The sequence below is a fragment of the Polyergus mexicanus genome, unplaced genomic scaffold (genome assembly GCF_030449975.1).
Source record: "Polyergus mexicanus isolate NDT 795.1 unplaced genomic scaffold, iyPolMexi1.0 SCAF_13, whole genome shotgun sequence".
NCBI classification, from domain to species: Eukaryota; Metazoa; Arthropoda; class Insecta; order Hymenoptera; family Formicidae; genus Polyergus; species Polyergus mexicanus.
In genome coordinates, this window is record NW_027223333.1 from 9,253,829 (window position 1) to 9,268,014 (window position 14,186).

Sequence of the window (14,186 nt, forward strand, 5' to 3'; positions counted from 1 at the left end):
TTGTATGTACGTTTTCTTTCACTTTCTAACATTTTTCTCATGCATCACGCGCGTCATGATCAAGTATAGTATCAAATAGAAATTGAATTTGTATAAACATTTATAATAGGCGGCATTTTTTCTCTTTAACGGCTGACAGTCAGTCATTTTATTGTTATTAATGTGACAATAAAGCTCTTGAAACAAGTAAAACTTTCATCTTTTGTTATTAATTAAGTTTGTCAATTGTAAATCAGTTGTATAATTTTGAGTACATGTATATGCGCGCCTCAGCTCAGGAACAGAAAGATGCAGGGCTCTGCAATGTATAGTAGATCAAAAAGTCGTGGCATAACTGATTCCTGATCAGGTAAATCTTATTCCCCAATTTTACATTTAAAAAAAAATTACAAAGCCAAACCAACTGAAAACGCGACGGTTTTTTTAGTGTAATACGGCCTTAACATGTTGGAAAATACTCATTATCAGTTCAGCTATAAAGAAAAAGAACACACGATGAACATAAATGGCTCTTGCAGACCAGCGCGATATCCAATGAGAGCTCTGCTTTTCCGAAAAAATAAAGCTGTCATTGGATATCGCGCATCGTCGCGCTGTCGTGGGAATAAAGTCGCGCATGCGCTTTAAGCAAACACTATAAATTCTCACTAACGTATATAATTCGATCAAATACAAGATATCATTAAAAAAGAAATGTAAAGAAAGTTGCAAGAAGAGAAGAAAGTTTCTATCAAAGAAATAGAATATATTTAATATAAATAGTAATAACTAAGAAGACGACACTACAACGCGTTATCATTTCACTATTAAAAAAACGCGGGAAATCTACAAAGGAACCTTTAAGCTCACTCAGACTACGCAAGATTGAAGATTGAGATTCAAGATTCAAGATTGAAATTTAACCAATCAAAATAAATAAATTTTAGTCCTTTTTGTTCTGATTAGTCAATTTCAATCTTTAATTCTCAATCTTCAATTTTCAATGCGTAGTCTGATACGGGCTTAAGCTTCCCCAGCATTAGAACATATATTATCATATTATTTCTTAACATATATATTGTATATGTAAATAAGGTATAAACATATAAAAAGATATATATACGTATAAGGTATAAACGTATAAAAAGATATATGAAATAAGGTATAAACGTATAAAAAGATATATATACAGGATGTGATATTATTATTATTATTATTATTATTATTACTTGTGAACAAATTGTGATTCCGAGCACATACGCAAACAAGTGACTTCGAAAAATTTCGTCAGACAATTGATCCCGCGACTTCACACGATACAATACTATATAATACGAGATATTGCATTATCACTAATTAAAAGTTAATAATTAATTGGTTGAATAGAAAACTACAGCTGTAGAAAGCTATCGAATAATTCGTCAGGCATAGAAGAAGTAGATTTTGTGTGACAAATAAAATAGCACCATTACTTCATTTTCAAAATTTCATCAAAATTTTAGGATACGATTTTGTTGTCTATTTGTAAGTAATTCTATATTAAGAGAGTAAGTTTTATATAGTTATACAAAACTTATTAAAATATTATTTATTATTGTAATGTTATATCTAATATTGTATGTACAACTATATTAGAAATATGTATAAACAATAGCAAAAACCTTAGGTAAAAACTTTTTTCCACAAGACTACGATCGTGTATGTTTGCTCTCTGCTTTTTTTTTATATAATTTTTTAAATAATACATTCTGCGTTTTCTAGTTTCAGGATGGCTAAATCACCAATTAGCGTACTCCAAGAATTATCAATTAAGCAGGGATATGTTCCTATTTACAATTATAGTATGAAGAAAGTTGGGATTTGCGATCAATTTGTATGCAGAGTAGAATGTAAAAAGTTTAGTGCTGAAGGCATAGGAAATTCCAAAAAAGATGCTAAGCAAAAAGCTGCAGAAAACATGTTATCATTATTAAGCAAGGAAAATGAAATTTCGATATTATCTCCAGTTGCAAACAAAGCACAGATCCCTACATCGACAAAAATCTGCGAACCAACAACACCATCAAAAATTCAGGCTCCATCAAGCCCTAATCATGTTAACTACGTTGGAATGCTACAAGTAATCTTTGATTTGCTTATTGGATATTCTAATACAATAGCTAATCATTAGAATATAATATAATTTCTATTTTATATACAGGAATTTTGTGTACAACAAAAGTTAACGATCGAAAATATATTATATGAAGTTGTCGATGAAAGTGGACCACCTCATATGAGAATCTTTACGATAGAAGCCAGTATAGGATCTATACGTGAAAAAGGTTTGGCACAATGTAAAAAGATTGCCAAACAAGAAGCTGCAAAGAAGTTGCTACATCATTTACATCCTGATATTAATAAATTATTGAATGGAAATAAGAATGATACAAATTTCAAAATGCTTGAGGATACTATACGAAAACTAGGTATAGGAATATCAGAATGTATGATTAGCAAGCCAGCATTACCAGTTGCAAGCCTGTCGAAGAAGGCACAAACATTGTATATGAAATATAACGATAAGGAGCTTAAAGTGACCAGGCAGGATTTTCTACTCAAAGATCTTCATAATTTATTCGAAGAAACTTATTCCAATAAAATTTCTTGTAATATGAGAGAAAAAATGCGAATTGTACGGGATAGATACACCAATCATGCAGATATAATAGAAGAAGTCATACAAGATATTGTAAGAGCATTAAAAGTCAAGATAGAAAAAACTATTTTACCTAGCTTAATGAAAGGCTATATAATATGCTTACGCTTATCATCCAATCCTATTATTACACAATTTGGCATGGATGAAATTAAAGATAAAGCAGAGATTCAGGCAAAGTATAATATTATTGTAACTATTTCAGCACTTTTAAACATTTCTTAATGTATATATATATATATATATATATATATATATATATATAGAATAACAGAGCACGTATGGAGAAACAGATAAAAATAAGAGATATTAATTTTCTTTTAGTTGCATTCATATATTTTTAAGTATTAGCTTTGAGATTGTATAATGTAAATTAAGTAATAACTTTGAGATTATGAAATTGTAAATTTATATATTTTATTCAATTATTTACTTTTTATAAATAAAAGTGATTACAAGATATAAGATTATTGTAATAAATAATAGAGATTCCATCATCACATTTTAATTTTATATTTTAGATAATATGAAAGTTGAATGAACTTTACGCGCATGCGCCGCTTTCGACTATTCGTTTGAGACGTGTTCAACTATCCGTTCACGAGCATCATCTGTCTTTGTTTAATTTTCAGTGAACAACAAAGATGAAATGATACCGTGAACGTTGGCAATGTCAAGTGAAATGTGCCTTTGGCGCCAAACTTCTCTCGACTTTTCGTTTATGCAGTTCGTATTTTTCCAAGGTTTCAGTCTCGAGAGATACATCGAGTAATTTAAAAAAATGTCGGATATACGTATTTTGGGCAAACGATTAGCACAACGCGTCGGGCAAGAAGCGATCGTGCTTGGCAGAATCACAGGAGTAAGAAAATATTCCAAATTAAATTAAGATTAGGTTAGGTTATGATGTTTACCGGCATTCGAATTACGCTACGAATATAATTAATATCGCTTTTCTTTTTGCAATAAACATTGATATTATTATTATCTAATAGATTATAATTGAACAAAATACTAATCTTCTCGCTTTTTATAATTGTATTTTTAGCAAATGCCGAAGAATTTATTCAAGTTAGCTAATTTCTTTGATGTTTTATAGAATAATTTCGCATTTGATAAATATTTATATTTAGATAGTATATATTATATGCGTGTATCGGGCACGGTTTGCAGAAAAGTTCGGATAGTAAGAGTGCAGAGATAACAACAACTGATGATGCTCGAATCAATGTGGCATTTCCAAAATCGCTCGACGAAGATATCACGGGTTACGTGGAAGTGCGTGGTACTGTGAAGTCAAAGTCTACTATGTCTTGCAACAACTTTGTATTGTTTCCTCTAAGCATGACGAAGGATTTTGGTGAGTAAAATACTTCTCATCATTGGCTTTTTCTCCGCTAAAAGTATCAACCGTGCTCTTAATTAAAATTTGCTATAGATATAAACGGCTACAATACCATGGTTCATATGCGTTGCGCAGTGGGTAATCAATTAGAGGGAGTGTTTTGTGAAAATTGATACAAACAAATATAATAAAACTGGTAATATATGCAAATTGTTTACTGTTACACACTTTTTACATTCTATTACCTATTATGGCATATATCCTTTTTGAAAAACTGAAAATGCCACGAAGAAAATTATTTAGACACGCTGTCCTTTGTCTGTACATAAAATCGATCCAACTAAATCTGATAAACATAACAGAAACTGAAAATAGAACTACAACACATCATCAACATTAAGTAAAAATAATTAAAAAATTTTTATTTACCAGAGATATATACCCTTATGTCACAGTTGCATTACGTGTATAATCTAAGGATGAACAGCGACAGTTGCAAGATGTCACTGGACATTCGGTATGTTGTCTAAAACAAAGAGAAATTAATAGAAATTGATAACATTGTTTTTTTGGCCGGTATGGTTTTCTTTATAAAATCTTGGGCATTTATTTTTTTTTTCTTTTTTCAATACTCTTCTCTTTCCCAATGATATATTGTATTATTAACATAACTCAAACATATATGTTTATGACTTGTCAAATTAACATAATCGCGTGTTCTTACCGAAACCACTGGGCAATGTGCTCGCTATGTCCACCATGTTTACATGTTAGGCACCATGTAAACCAGCTATTGAATTCTGTAAGCCTGCTATCGCATTCTTCGCTTCTACTACCACCGGGACTAGGGGCAGTTTGTAGTCCACTGACAGTACCCATATGCATCAAACATATCGCGCAACGTGGCAAAGGTTTACGGCAATTTGGACACGCCGTCATCTACGATTGAAAAGGATATTGAGAAAAGAAAAACTCTTCTTGCAACCTTTTCAAATAGAAATTCAATAAACATTTCAATAAGATGTATGAATTCAAAAAGAAGTGTAGACAAAAAATCTACCTTTAATTTATTAGGTGTACCGCCTAATCTGCCAAATGGAACCCTCGTCCTGCTCAATCCTTGCATAAAAGCAGATATGCTCTTACCACAGAAATTGCAAGAAACGTGTATCTGTTGCAATGGTCTTTCTTGTGGTGTCGAGGATCTCATAGCAATGTCAAATCTAGCTCTTTGAAACCATAATTTCCATGCATTCAAAAGATGTCTGTAACTGTAACAGCAACCATTAATACACGCAACATCGGAGACAATGCCAATTATTCGATAAATATTTACAGATAGAAGATTAATACTTAGTAATCCACACTTGAACTTGATTTTCTTGAAGCAATTTGGGCACAAAAGCTCTAATAGCAATTAGAGCACAACTCTGAACATCCGATGTGATCTCCAAATATTTATTCAGTAATTGTATACTTTCCATACTTGCCCCTGAAACACAATGTTATGTATTAATATGTATATGTATGTATATGTATGTATATGTGTGTGTAGTTAATATTGTTGCATCTTGTATTATTACGATTCTGCTGCAGCTCTATTAACTCTGTTAAAATATTCCTGTTGTATATTTTTGAGTTATTTTTTAATATTAACAATGTTGCTTTCTCGATAGCATGAGCGCATCTTGTGATAATGAAAATATAGAAAGTATCTCGAGACATTAATCCGTGAACGCAACAATATTATGTAATTATATATATAAAACATATTTGAATCACACACCTGTAAGCAAGAAGCCTGCTAAATCTCCTTCTTCGATTAACTTTTGAGTCAATCTTTTCAAATATTCATACAGTTTATTATCAGACAAAAATATAAGAGCAAATGCTATTCGATCTGCGACAGCCATACCATTTTCGTTCTACGATATCGTGTTTATTAAGCGTCTAATTAATTTTTCGTCAAAATTTGATCTACATTTTCATACTTGTTATACTTACAAGTACACTTTCATAGGAATCGTTATCTGCTGTCAAGAAACCGAATGTTGCTCTTAGATAAGGATCCGATAATTGAGATTTAGATTTCTGACAAGATTCCCTCCACAATGTGGTGCGTTCCTCGGAGAAACCCGATAATGCCATAGCTACCATATTCAGAATGGTCGTTTGTTTTTTGCTGGCACCTCGGTTTAAAATATCTATAGCCTGTCTTAGACAGAGATTAAATACTGCGAATGCCGCTGCTTTCGCGTATGCACCTTCCCTCTCCAATTTCTCCAGATATGTATTATCATATGCAGTATTGGTTTCCTTGTCAAATCGCAAACCGCAAAGATGAAGACTCTTCTCTCTGTCCGGCGATCTACAAGTATCAAAATAACATTAGATATGTACAAACATATTTGCATATTTATATAGATAAAACAATCATCACCTATAAATTTTTGTTGCATAATTCGAACCTATATCCGCCCAGGAACGATGAATGACTTCCGACTTTAAGAAACCATTACCTAAGTTTTGTTGACTGTCCAATTTCAAAATTGTCCTGCATAAAGATTGAAAGCATTAAACTATATACACTTAAATATACACATATATTCTACTAGCTGATGGGATATTGTAATTTTACCTCACACCAGGATATTGATTATTGTCGGGGCTTTGAATAGTGTTGTCTTCAACTAAAGAGCGACTCAGATATAACCATTGCCACAAATTCTTCAGAGTTTCATTTTCAGCTATGTCGCCATTTTGCGCTAAATCTGTCTGCAAATACATGCACATATAAGAGTATGCCAAAAAATGAACCTAATTAAAGATAGAAAAAAACAAGAGACCAATCTGAAGCAAGATGAGCAAGAATTAATATTAAATACTCTCGATGTTAATATTAGTTAGAAACATCTACGCCAATGTCCAAGATTTAATATTCCATCATTTGTTTTATCTACTTACAAGCAAGCCATATTCGAGCATAGCACGTCTTTTAGTTAAAACTGAAATATCATTCAATTCCTTATAAATGCTATCCTCGCTGTTTATATATTTGAATGATTTAAAAGCATAATTCCACATAAGACATGATCGAACAGACCAGTTGAGTGTTATTCTCTCACATACGGTGTAATCGGTTACTCCTGTAAAATCAAAATGCTCCAGTAAACAATATTGTAACTGCGTTACAGTAAAATATTGGAATTATATTCTAGTATAAGATAAGATTATATATTGTCAGATACCTTGCAGCGATATCGCCAATAATCGATTCTCATCAGTAAGGTGCCATGAAAAGCTTATAGGACTATGCCACGGTGGCAAAACCACTCTTTCCAGAACACCTGGCTCAGTATCCTCTGCTCCACAGTACTGGATATCAAATAAATGCAAGCCTGCTACAAAATAAAGATTAATATATAGTTTTACCTTGATTTTCCTTTTTATTGTTATAATAGTTTATATATTTGAATACTTCTCAATCATAATCAGGAAAGAAACAACATATATATAACTATAATTTGAAAATACAATGCATTTTATACCTGAGTCTTTATGCAATGTGCCAATTAAATTGCGTCTAGTTGGACACCACAGCACTTTTGTAACTTGCCTTTGTGGTACTATAGTAACAATTGGTTTTTCAAAATATCGAATATCCCAGACTGTGATTAGATTGTCAACATGCGAGAGTAGCTGATAATTATTATGGGGATTTACCGACAAATTATATACTGCCTTTGTGGAAGTAACATTCACCACTTTTGCAGAATCTAATAAAATTTAGAAGTTGGGTCACAATTGAATCATATCAACAAATTGTAGATTGTATATTGATTTTTATCTTTTCTGAACAGACCTCTAAAGTCAACAACTTTTAATTGCTTGTTATTAGCACCAAAAGCCAAACATCTTGAGTCATGTTTAAACCAAGCGGCGGAATGTACATTTTCTGATATGCCTGCTTCAGCTATTGGTCGTTCAGAGCCTTTTGGATAATGCTGCACATCCCAAAGCAGTACAGAGTGCTCTTTACTATGTTTATCCAAGCCCGACATAATTAAGTGAGTATCCACAGGATTCCAAGCAACAACGTTGCATGTTCGCATATATTTAGGAACTAGAATTTTAAACACGAAGATTATATAATATAATACTAAAATAATATGATTAAACTACGATATAGAACAAAGATTTACAAAACTCTCTTCCGACAAGTCCTTGGTAATCAAATTCTGGGGGGCTAAGTGTACTGAGAACTATCTTTCCGTTTGCATGGCCACTTGCTACGATATCTGGCTCTGGTTGTGGATATACGTCAACACACTTTGCATAGCTATTAATGGTAACGGATGAGACAAGTTCAGCGATGGAATGCTCCGAAATCTGTAGATCTGTGTTGGAAAGAACATGTAAAATTATTTTCAGCAAAAAACAAAGTTATATCATTATAAAGATCTTTTGTCGTAAACTTACAGATATGATCACTGTCTCGCACGCTATTATCACGCGGTCCAATTTCGTAAAGACTTAACACTGCATCGCTGTCCCATGTGATAAATCTGTCCGAATGAAAAGGGCACCATAGCACGTCCCATTTTGGCCGGCTCATCTTTTATATCTTCGTCGTTATCGCGTTTCTATCATAAAACTTTCAATCTTTGCATTATTTCGCTCCGATTCTACGTTTAACAAAACATGTTTACATACACGGCATGCGATTTTATAATTGTTGCGCGATGCGCGACATGATTATTAACATATCAATAGAATTATTTATATTTTTTCTGCTTCTTTTTTTTATAGACATTTATCCCTTTTCAAACACATTCTTTTGACGCTTGTATTTATCATGCTTTCCTTTTTTATCTCGTTTCCTCTTTTTTTAACCAAGTTTTATCTTCGTTATTTCTCTCAATTTTTTTCGCGTATCAAAACAACTATCATATACTATCATATATGGCCGCGGTTGAGAAGACGCTAGAGATGCTTCGAAGAATTGCCAATCAAAATAAAGATATCTTTACTCTTTGTGTCCTGATTGGTCAATCAAATGCTTCGAAATATTCCTAGCGTCTACTCGACCGCAGCCTATGTAGATGAATATAATGAGATGAGAAAACGAGTATTGAATTATCCTTGGAATAATATCCAATTGTCATTGGTTGTCGGATAGAGAATTTCTAGGATTTCGAAACTTTGTATTAAAAACTTCTTAAATTTGAATTCACTCAATATGGCCGCGGTACTAAAACGCGGTATAACTTCAAAATAAACAAGAATTACATTTTAATATTATATTTATTTTTAATTGTAGGACGAACATAATGACAATGAGGTAAGGTCGTTTCAGCGCAATCGCAAGATCCGAACTCGCGATAAATGTTAATAGATTCACGGAAATATATGCAACATTTGTGTTTACATTTCGCACGTCCTCCGTAAATATACGATATATGATATACGCCGAGATAAAAGACGTATGTCACGTATCACGATCGTTCTTCGCTAAAGAATCATTCGTTTAATTCAAAGTCCGAGCGAAAAAATTCAATTTTTTTCCACGAGGAGATAACTGCTGCAGTTATCTCTCTTGTAACTCCCAAGTGTGCTCCCAAGGCACTCCAAGCTATTATCGCTAATCGTCATATTCACGCGATTGATAAAGAAAAACGTGCACGGTGTAAAGAAGAAGAAGAAGAAGAAGAAGAAGAAGAAGAAGAAGAAGACGACGACGACTACGAAGGTGGGGAAAGGACGGAGCGGAGAACGGTAAAAAGTATATAGGTAGAGGTGGATGCATATACATATTTAAGGCTGCCATGCTTACGCCCCACCGTATTCTCCAGCCGTGCACACATTTCATAAAGACTGTACGCTCGTTACAGTCGGCCAGTGTCACATCATCGTCGCAATTGTTGCTCGCTCGGGAATACAATCGTCGTCATCTGCTGCAAAATCCTTCGTTCGTAGAATTGTTTGTAAAAACTGGTGCATCGTTCACGACAATGGCGAAAATAAAGGTAAGTTTTGTGCCACGGTCTTGCTTGAAAGTGACATGTCATCCGAAGTAGGGGAGGGGGAAGGGAAGATGAAATTAAAATTGCGATGATCTCTTTTCAATGCATGAGAAAGTGGACTTTATACTTGTCGATATTGCTTAATTTTATTATTAATCTTTAAACTCAATAAAATTATATAAATTTTCTTATCGATAATAGGATATTCCTTGATATATATTTTATTTGGCGATAAATATTTAAACGAATCTCTCTAGATGTACTTTACATAAATAATATTAGTATCTTGAGATATATACTTATTTTTATAATTGAATGTTTTTAATTTAATATTTATGCAAAATAAAATTGGTATATAAAAATTGTTTTTTAAAAAATGCAACGCTTTTTTAAATACTATGTAACTTTTAGGCAGGCCCGGTTGTCGATATTCTTGGAGATGAAATGACACGCATCATATGGGATTCGATAAAGGAGAAACTCATTCTGCCCTACTTAGACATTGAGCTACATACATATGACTTGGGTATCGAAAATCGCGATGCCACAGACGACAATGTGACGGTGGAATGCGCAGAGGCGATTAAACGTTATAACGTCGGCATCAAGTGCGCAACCATAACGCCCGATGAAAAACGCGTAGAGGAGTTCAAGCTGAAGCAAATGTGGAAGAGTCCTAATGGCACCATTAGAAACATTCTGGGCGGCACGGTGTTTCGCGAAGCGATCATTTGCAAGAATATACCGCGTTTGGTGGTATGTTGGAAGAAACCGATCATCATCGGTAGGCACGCGCACGCCGATCAATACAAGGCAACGGATTTCGTGGTGCCAGGTCCGGGCAAGCTGGAAATCACATGGACTGGCGACTCTGGCGAAAAGATTCAATACACTGTTCACAATTTTAAGGGTCCCGGTATCGCCCAGGCTCAATATAACACCGATGAGAGCATACGCGCGTTTGCCCATAGCTCATTCCAGTATGCGCTGTCGCGAAATTATCCGCTTTATCTGTCTACGAAGAATACGATTCTCAAAAAGTACGACGGTCGCTTCAAGGACATATTCCAGGAGATTTACGACGAAGAATACAAGCAGCAATTTGAGGCGAAGAAGCTGTGGTATGAGCATCGGCTCATCGACGATATGGTTGCATATGCTATGAAATCCGAAGGTGGTTTCGTATGGTCGTGCAAAAATTACGACGGAGATGTGCAATCGGATTCGGTGGCACAAGGCTATGGTTCTTTAGGTATGATGACCTCGGTTCTCTTATGTCCGGACGGTCGCACGATCGAGGCTGAAGCCGCCCATGGTACCGTCACTCGCCATTACCGTCAATACCAGCAGGACAAAGAGACATCCACTAATCCGATTGCTTCCATCTTTGCGTGGACCCGCGGTCTGCTGCATCGTGCAAAGCTCGATAACAACGCGCGTTTGCAACACTTTGCTGAAACACTGGAAAAAGTCTGCATAGATACCATCGAATCTGGTTATTTCACCAAGGATCTCGCCATATGCATCAAGGGTATGGATAATGTCACCAGGGCTGATTATCTGGAAACTTTCGAGTTTATGAACAAGCTCGCCGAGAATCTAAAGAAGCAGCTTGACGCGTGACTCGTTATTCGCGACGAAAAATACACGAGCCTACAAGCCAAGTATTAAGATGTTGCACGCATTACAAAAGAAACAAAGTAATCTTTCTCTTATGGGAAATGATTATGGGAAATAAAAGGTTTTATAATAAATATATAATATATTTATATAATTACATTATACATATATAAAGATTTTGTTGTTGTCATAGTCAAATCGATTTCGCGCTACGCATTATATTTGTGTTTGATTTATCTTAGAAATGTTAATCAGATTATTGTTTCTTTCGTAAAACGCACGAACAAATCGATCATTTATATTTTACTCGTGTTTGCATGTTATATTGATTTTTATGCAATATATATAAAAGGCGCAAACACGCGCAAGACAACATTTGGCAATGATTGAATTAATTTTTCAGTTTGATGAAATGAAGACGGTAAACTATCCATTTCGCTATTATTAAATCGGGATTAACTATCAACGTATACTGTTATACTCGAATGTAAATTGTGTTGCCAATGTCATGGTGACATTTTAGAAAATTTATATATATTCTTTTAATACCAGAGTTGATTACATATAAAATATATATAATATATATAATTGTATAAATTTTTTAATAAATTTTTTCTCTTATTATAAAAAGTTTACACGCATTAATGTAGACAATGCAATTCACTTATTTGATATTAAAAGAGTTATAATTAATAAGAGTAATAATTTTTAAATTTGAAATTAAATTTTGAGGAAATTAGAAAAAGGTTTTTCTTATTTAAGAAAAAAATTTTTTTAATTTTTGATATGTATCTTTTATGTAATATTAAGTAATCAAATTGCATTCCCAAAATATATTATATATATGTTTTTGTATGAAGAATTTAGCATTATTTCAGTAATTATCTGTAAAAAATAGCATCACGCGATGTATCACGTTACAAATAACAACCTTGTTATCAAAACGAGAAACTTGGTATCAGTTAATTATCACTAAACTTAATTTCCCATATAATGAAGGAAAATATTTAAAACGATTTACAGTTCTTTGACAGTTTAAATAATTAATGCAATTAATTATACATATATATTAAAAAATTTACATGGATTCTAGTTATCAGTAAGATATGCAATAATTAAAATTACGACTTTGTATTTGTATAGATCGAAATATATATATATTACAAATCAGATATGTCAAAGTAAAGAAATCTCAAAGTGGATTCTAATTTAAGACAATAATAATGTTTTCAACAATTGGAAAATAATTAAAATCTTTGATTTTTTTTTTTAGAGGTATAATGTCCAATGTATCAAATATCGTTTCAGAGAAATCATATATAAATATGTATGTGTGTATTTCAACATGATTTCAATCTTTAACGTGAAATATATCCATCGAAATATAGAGGATGGCATTAATTATACTGTAATGGAGACTCATTCTCTTCGGTTCAGAAACAGTGAATTCATCGACCTTTCGAAACCTTTTATAAATTATTCATACATTATTTATGCAACTCTAAACTTTATTCTTTTTGTTTACATAATCGAGCATATCCACTAATGTTGCGTATATCAACGAACGGTAAATGAATGCCATATGAAATAATAATATATATGCCCGACGTCATAAGCAGACTACATTATCGATATATAAACATGTAATTTTCCATGGTTTTATCAACAGAGAACAGAGCAGAAGCAAAACATATAGACTTGTGTGTAAATATAGAAAAAAAGATCTACGACCTATAGAATCTACCTAAATTTACATATTTCCACCGATCGTATAAATGCAAAAAATATTCATTCCAATAGATCGCATCTATTTAATAATGATAATTCGTCAATTTTGTGTAAGTATATATAGCTATCATTAATCTGCATATATATCTATAATCTACACTTTGCTCGAGCTTTCTTTAAGAAAAGATGACGAACTCGATTAGCATTCTATGCGCAAGAGATCTCGCTTCCTTTTACTTTAAGAGAAAGAAAAATAGAATGAGATTATATTAATTTATTTGACTCCGTAAAACATAAAGTTATATCTAATTTAGTGATATAAAATATATAAGAAACGCATGATGGAATTGTAATGAATAATTATACGAGGAAAGATTGAATTGACCGTGAATTAATTCAACTAATCTTTTTCTCGTTTTTTTTCTTTTTTTTTTCTCTTTTTTTTCTTTCTTTTTTCCCCACTATAGGCGTGCATATCTGGTTTTGTGACGTTTCGTGGCGTGTCCTTCTCGATGACGGCGTGCAACGCACACGCACACGTGCGTTGCTTTTACATGAAGAAGCACGCGTTTGCGTAATCGCTCTACTATTTTGCATCAATATTGTTATCGTGGTTGTAGCGCAACACGCTTCGCTCGAGAAGATTGCTCCTTGCTACGTGCATTCGCATTATAATGTGGAAAAAAAAATTGAAATACCTAAGTATGTAGATTTATAGATACTGAATCTTCCTATATAAAATTTCTTTGAAATAGAAGACACACATATACAAGACATAAATGTATCTTCTAAG

At 33.0% G+C, this 14,186-nt stretch overlaps 4 protein-coding genes across 18 annotated transcripts; 3 read left to right on the forward strand and 1 right to left on the reverse strand.

Annotated features, from left to right (window-relative positions):
• Positions 1 to 735: 735 nt before the first annotated feature.
• On the forward strand, positions 736 to 3,396 carry LOC138938904 (RISC-loading complex subunit tarbp2-like). 4 transcript variants are annotated; one of them, XM_070306305.1, is made up of 4 exons: positions 736 to 1,526; positions 1,741 to 2,098; positions 2,180 to 2,851; positions 3,310 to 3,391. In XM_070306305.1, the coding sequence occupies exons 2-4, from the start codon at positions 1,748 to 1,750 to the stop codon at positions 3,310 to 3,312; spliced, it is 1,026 nt and encodes a 341-aa protein (XP_070162406.1). In that variant the 5' UTR covers positions 736 to 1,526; positions 1,741 to 1,747; the 3' UTR covers positions 3,313 to 3,391. The 4 variants fall into 4 exon arrangements, with proteins under 4 accessions (XP_070162406.1, XP_070162407.1, XP_070162408.1 ...); XM_070306306.1 differs by having other exon boundaries at positions 736 to 1,141; XM_070306307.1 differs by having other exon boundaries at positions 737 to 1,526; positions 2,180 to 2,710; positions 3,310 to 3,396.
• On the reverse strand, positions 3,201 to 10,079 carry Mio (GATOR complex protein mio). 9 transcript variants are annotated; one of them, XM_070306298.1, is made up of 16 exons: positions 9,856 to 10,079; positions 8,502 to 8,665; positions 8,225 to 8,419; positions 7,885 to 8,145; positions 7,571 to 7,798; positions 7,271 to 7,423; positions 6,987 to 7,168; positions 6,661 to 6,797; positions 6,463 to 6,576; positions 6,027 to 6,390; positions 5,809 to 5,947; positions 5,376 to 5,514; positions 5,083 to 5,293; positions 4,747 to 4,961; positions 4,452 to 4,548; positions 4,095 to 4,368 (listed from the first exon to the last, which is right to left on the reverse strand). In XM_070306298.1, the coding sequence occupies exons 2-15, from the start codon at positions 8,635 to 8,637 to the stop codon at positions 4,467 to 4,469; spliced, it is 2,556 nt and encodes an 851-aa protein (XP_070162399.1). In that variant the 5' UTR covers positions 8,638 to 8,665; positions 9,856 to 10,079; the 3' UTR covers positions 4,095 to 4,368; positions 4,452 to 4,466. The 9 variants fall into 9 exon arrangements, with proteins under 9 accessions (XP_070162395.1, XP_070162394.1, XP_070162399.1 ...); XM_070306296.1 differs by having other exon boundaries at positions 8,502 to 8,676; XM_070306299.1 differs by lacking the exon at positions 9,856 to 10,079 and adding an exon at positions 8,736 to 9,054.
• LOC138938905 (replication protein A 14 kDa subunit) lies at positions 3,238 to 4,232 on the forward strand. The gene is made up of 3 exons (XM_070306309.1): positions 3,238 to 3,539; positions 3,851 to 4,037; positions 4,116 to 4,232. Exons 1-3 carry the CDS (start codon positions 3,459 to 3,461, stop codon positions 4,193 to 4,195), a joined length of 348 nt encoding a protein of 115 aa, XP_070162410.1. The 5' UTR covers positions 3,238 to 3,458; the 3' UTR covers positions 4,196 to 4,232.
• Idh (isocitrate dehydrogenase [NADP] cytoplasmic) lies at positions 9,534 to 14,095 on the forward strand. Of its 4 annotated transcripts, none has more exons than XM_070306304.1 (3): positions 9,534 to 9,797; positions 9,914 to 10,048; positions 10,457 to 14,095. In XM_070306304.1, the coding sequence occupies exons 2-3, from the start codon at positions 10,034 to 10,036 to the stop codon at positions 11,666 to 11,668; spliced, it is 1,227 nt and encodes a 408-aa protein (XP_070162405.1). In that variant the 5' UTR covers positions 9,534 to 9,797; positions 9,914 to 10,033; the 3' UTR covers positions 11,669 to 14,095. The 4 variants fall into 4 exon arrangements, 3 of the variants coding, with proteins under 3 accessions (XP_070162405.1, XP_070162403.1, XP_070162404.1); XR_011447770.1 differs by having other exon boundaries at positions 9,705 to 10,048; positions 10,457 to 13,232; positions 13,335 to 14,095; XM_070306303.1 differs by having other exon boundaries at positions 9,706 to 9,812.
• Positions 14,096 to 14,186: the final 91 nt, after the last annotated feature.

Coding starts and splice junctions, on each gene's coding strand:
- LOC138938905 (XM_070306309.1), top strand. CDS start 3,459: ATGTCGGATATACGTATTTTGGGCAAACGATTAGCACAACGCGTCGGG. Junction 3,540..3,850: donor TGCTTGGCAGAATCACAGGA/GTAAGAAAATAT, acceptor CACGGTTTGCAG/AAAAGTTCGGATAGTAAGAG. Junction 4,038..4,115: donor AAGCATGACGAAGGATTTTG/GTGAGTAAAATA, acceptor AATTTGCTATAG/ATATAAACGGCTACAATACC.
- LOC138938904 (XM_070306308.1), top strand. CDS start 1,748: ATGGCTAAATCACCAATTAGCGTACTCCAAGAATTATCAATTAAGCAG. Junction 2,099..2,179: donor ACTACGTTGGAATGCTACAA/GTAATCTTTGAT, acceptor TTTTATATACAG/GAATTTTGTGTACAACAAAA.
- Mio (XM_070306294.1), bottom strand. CDS start 8,637: ATGAGCCGGCCAAAATGGGACGTGCTATGGTGCCCTTTTCATTCGGAC. Junction 7,799..7,884: donor AAAAGTTGTTGACTTTAGAG/GTCTGTTCAGAA, acceptor AAATTTTATTAG/ATTCTGCAAAAGTGGTGAAT. Junction 4,962..5,082: donor GTACACCTAATAAATTAAAG/GTAGATTTTTTG, acceptor TTTCAATCGTAG/ATGACGGCGTGTCCAAATTG.
- Idh (XM_070306302.1), top strand. CDS start 9,848: ATGCTTACGCCCCACCGTATTCTCCAGCCGTGCACACATTTCATAAAG. Junction 10,049..10,456: donor CGACAATGGCGAAAATAAAG/GTAAGTTTTGTG, acceptor TGTAACTTTTAG/GCAGGCCCGGTTGTCGATAT.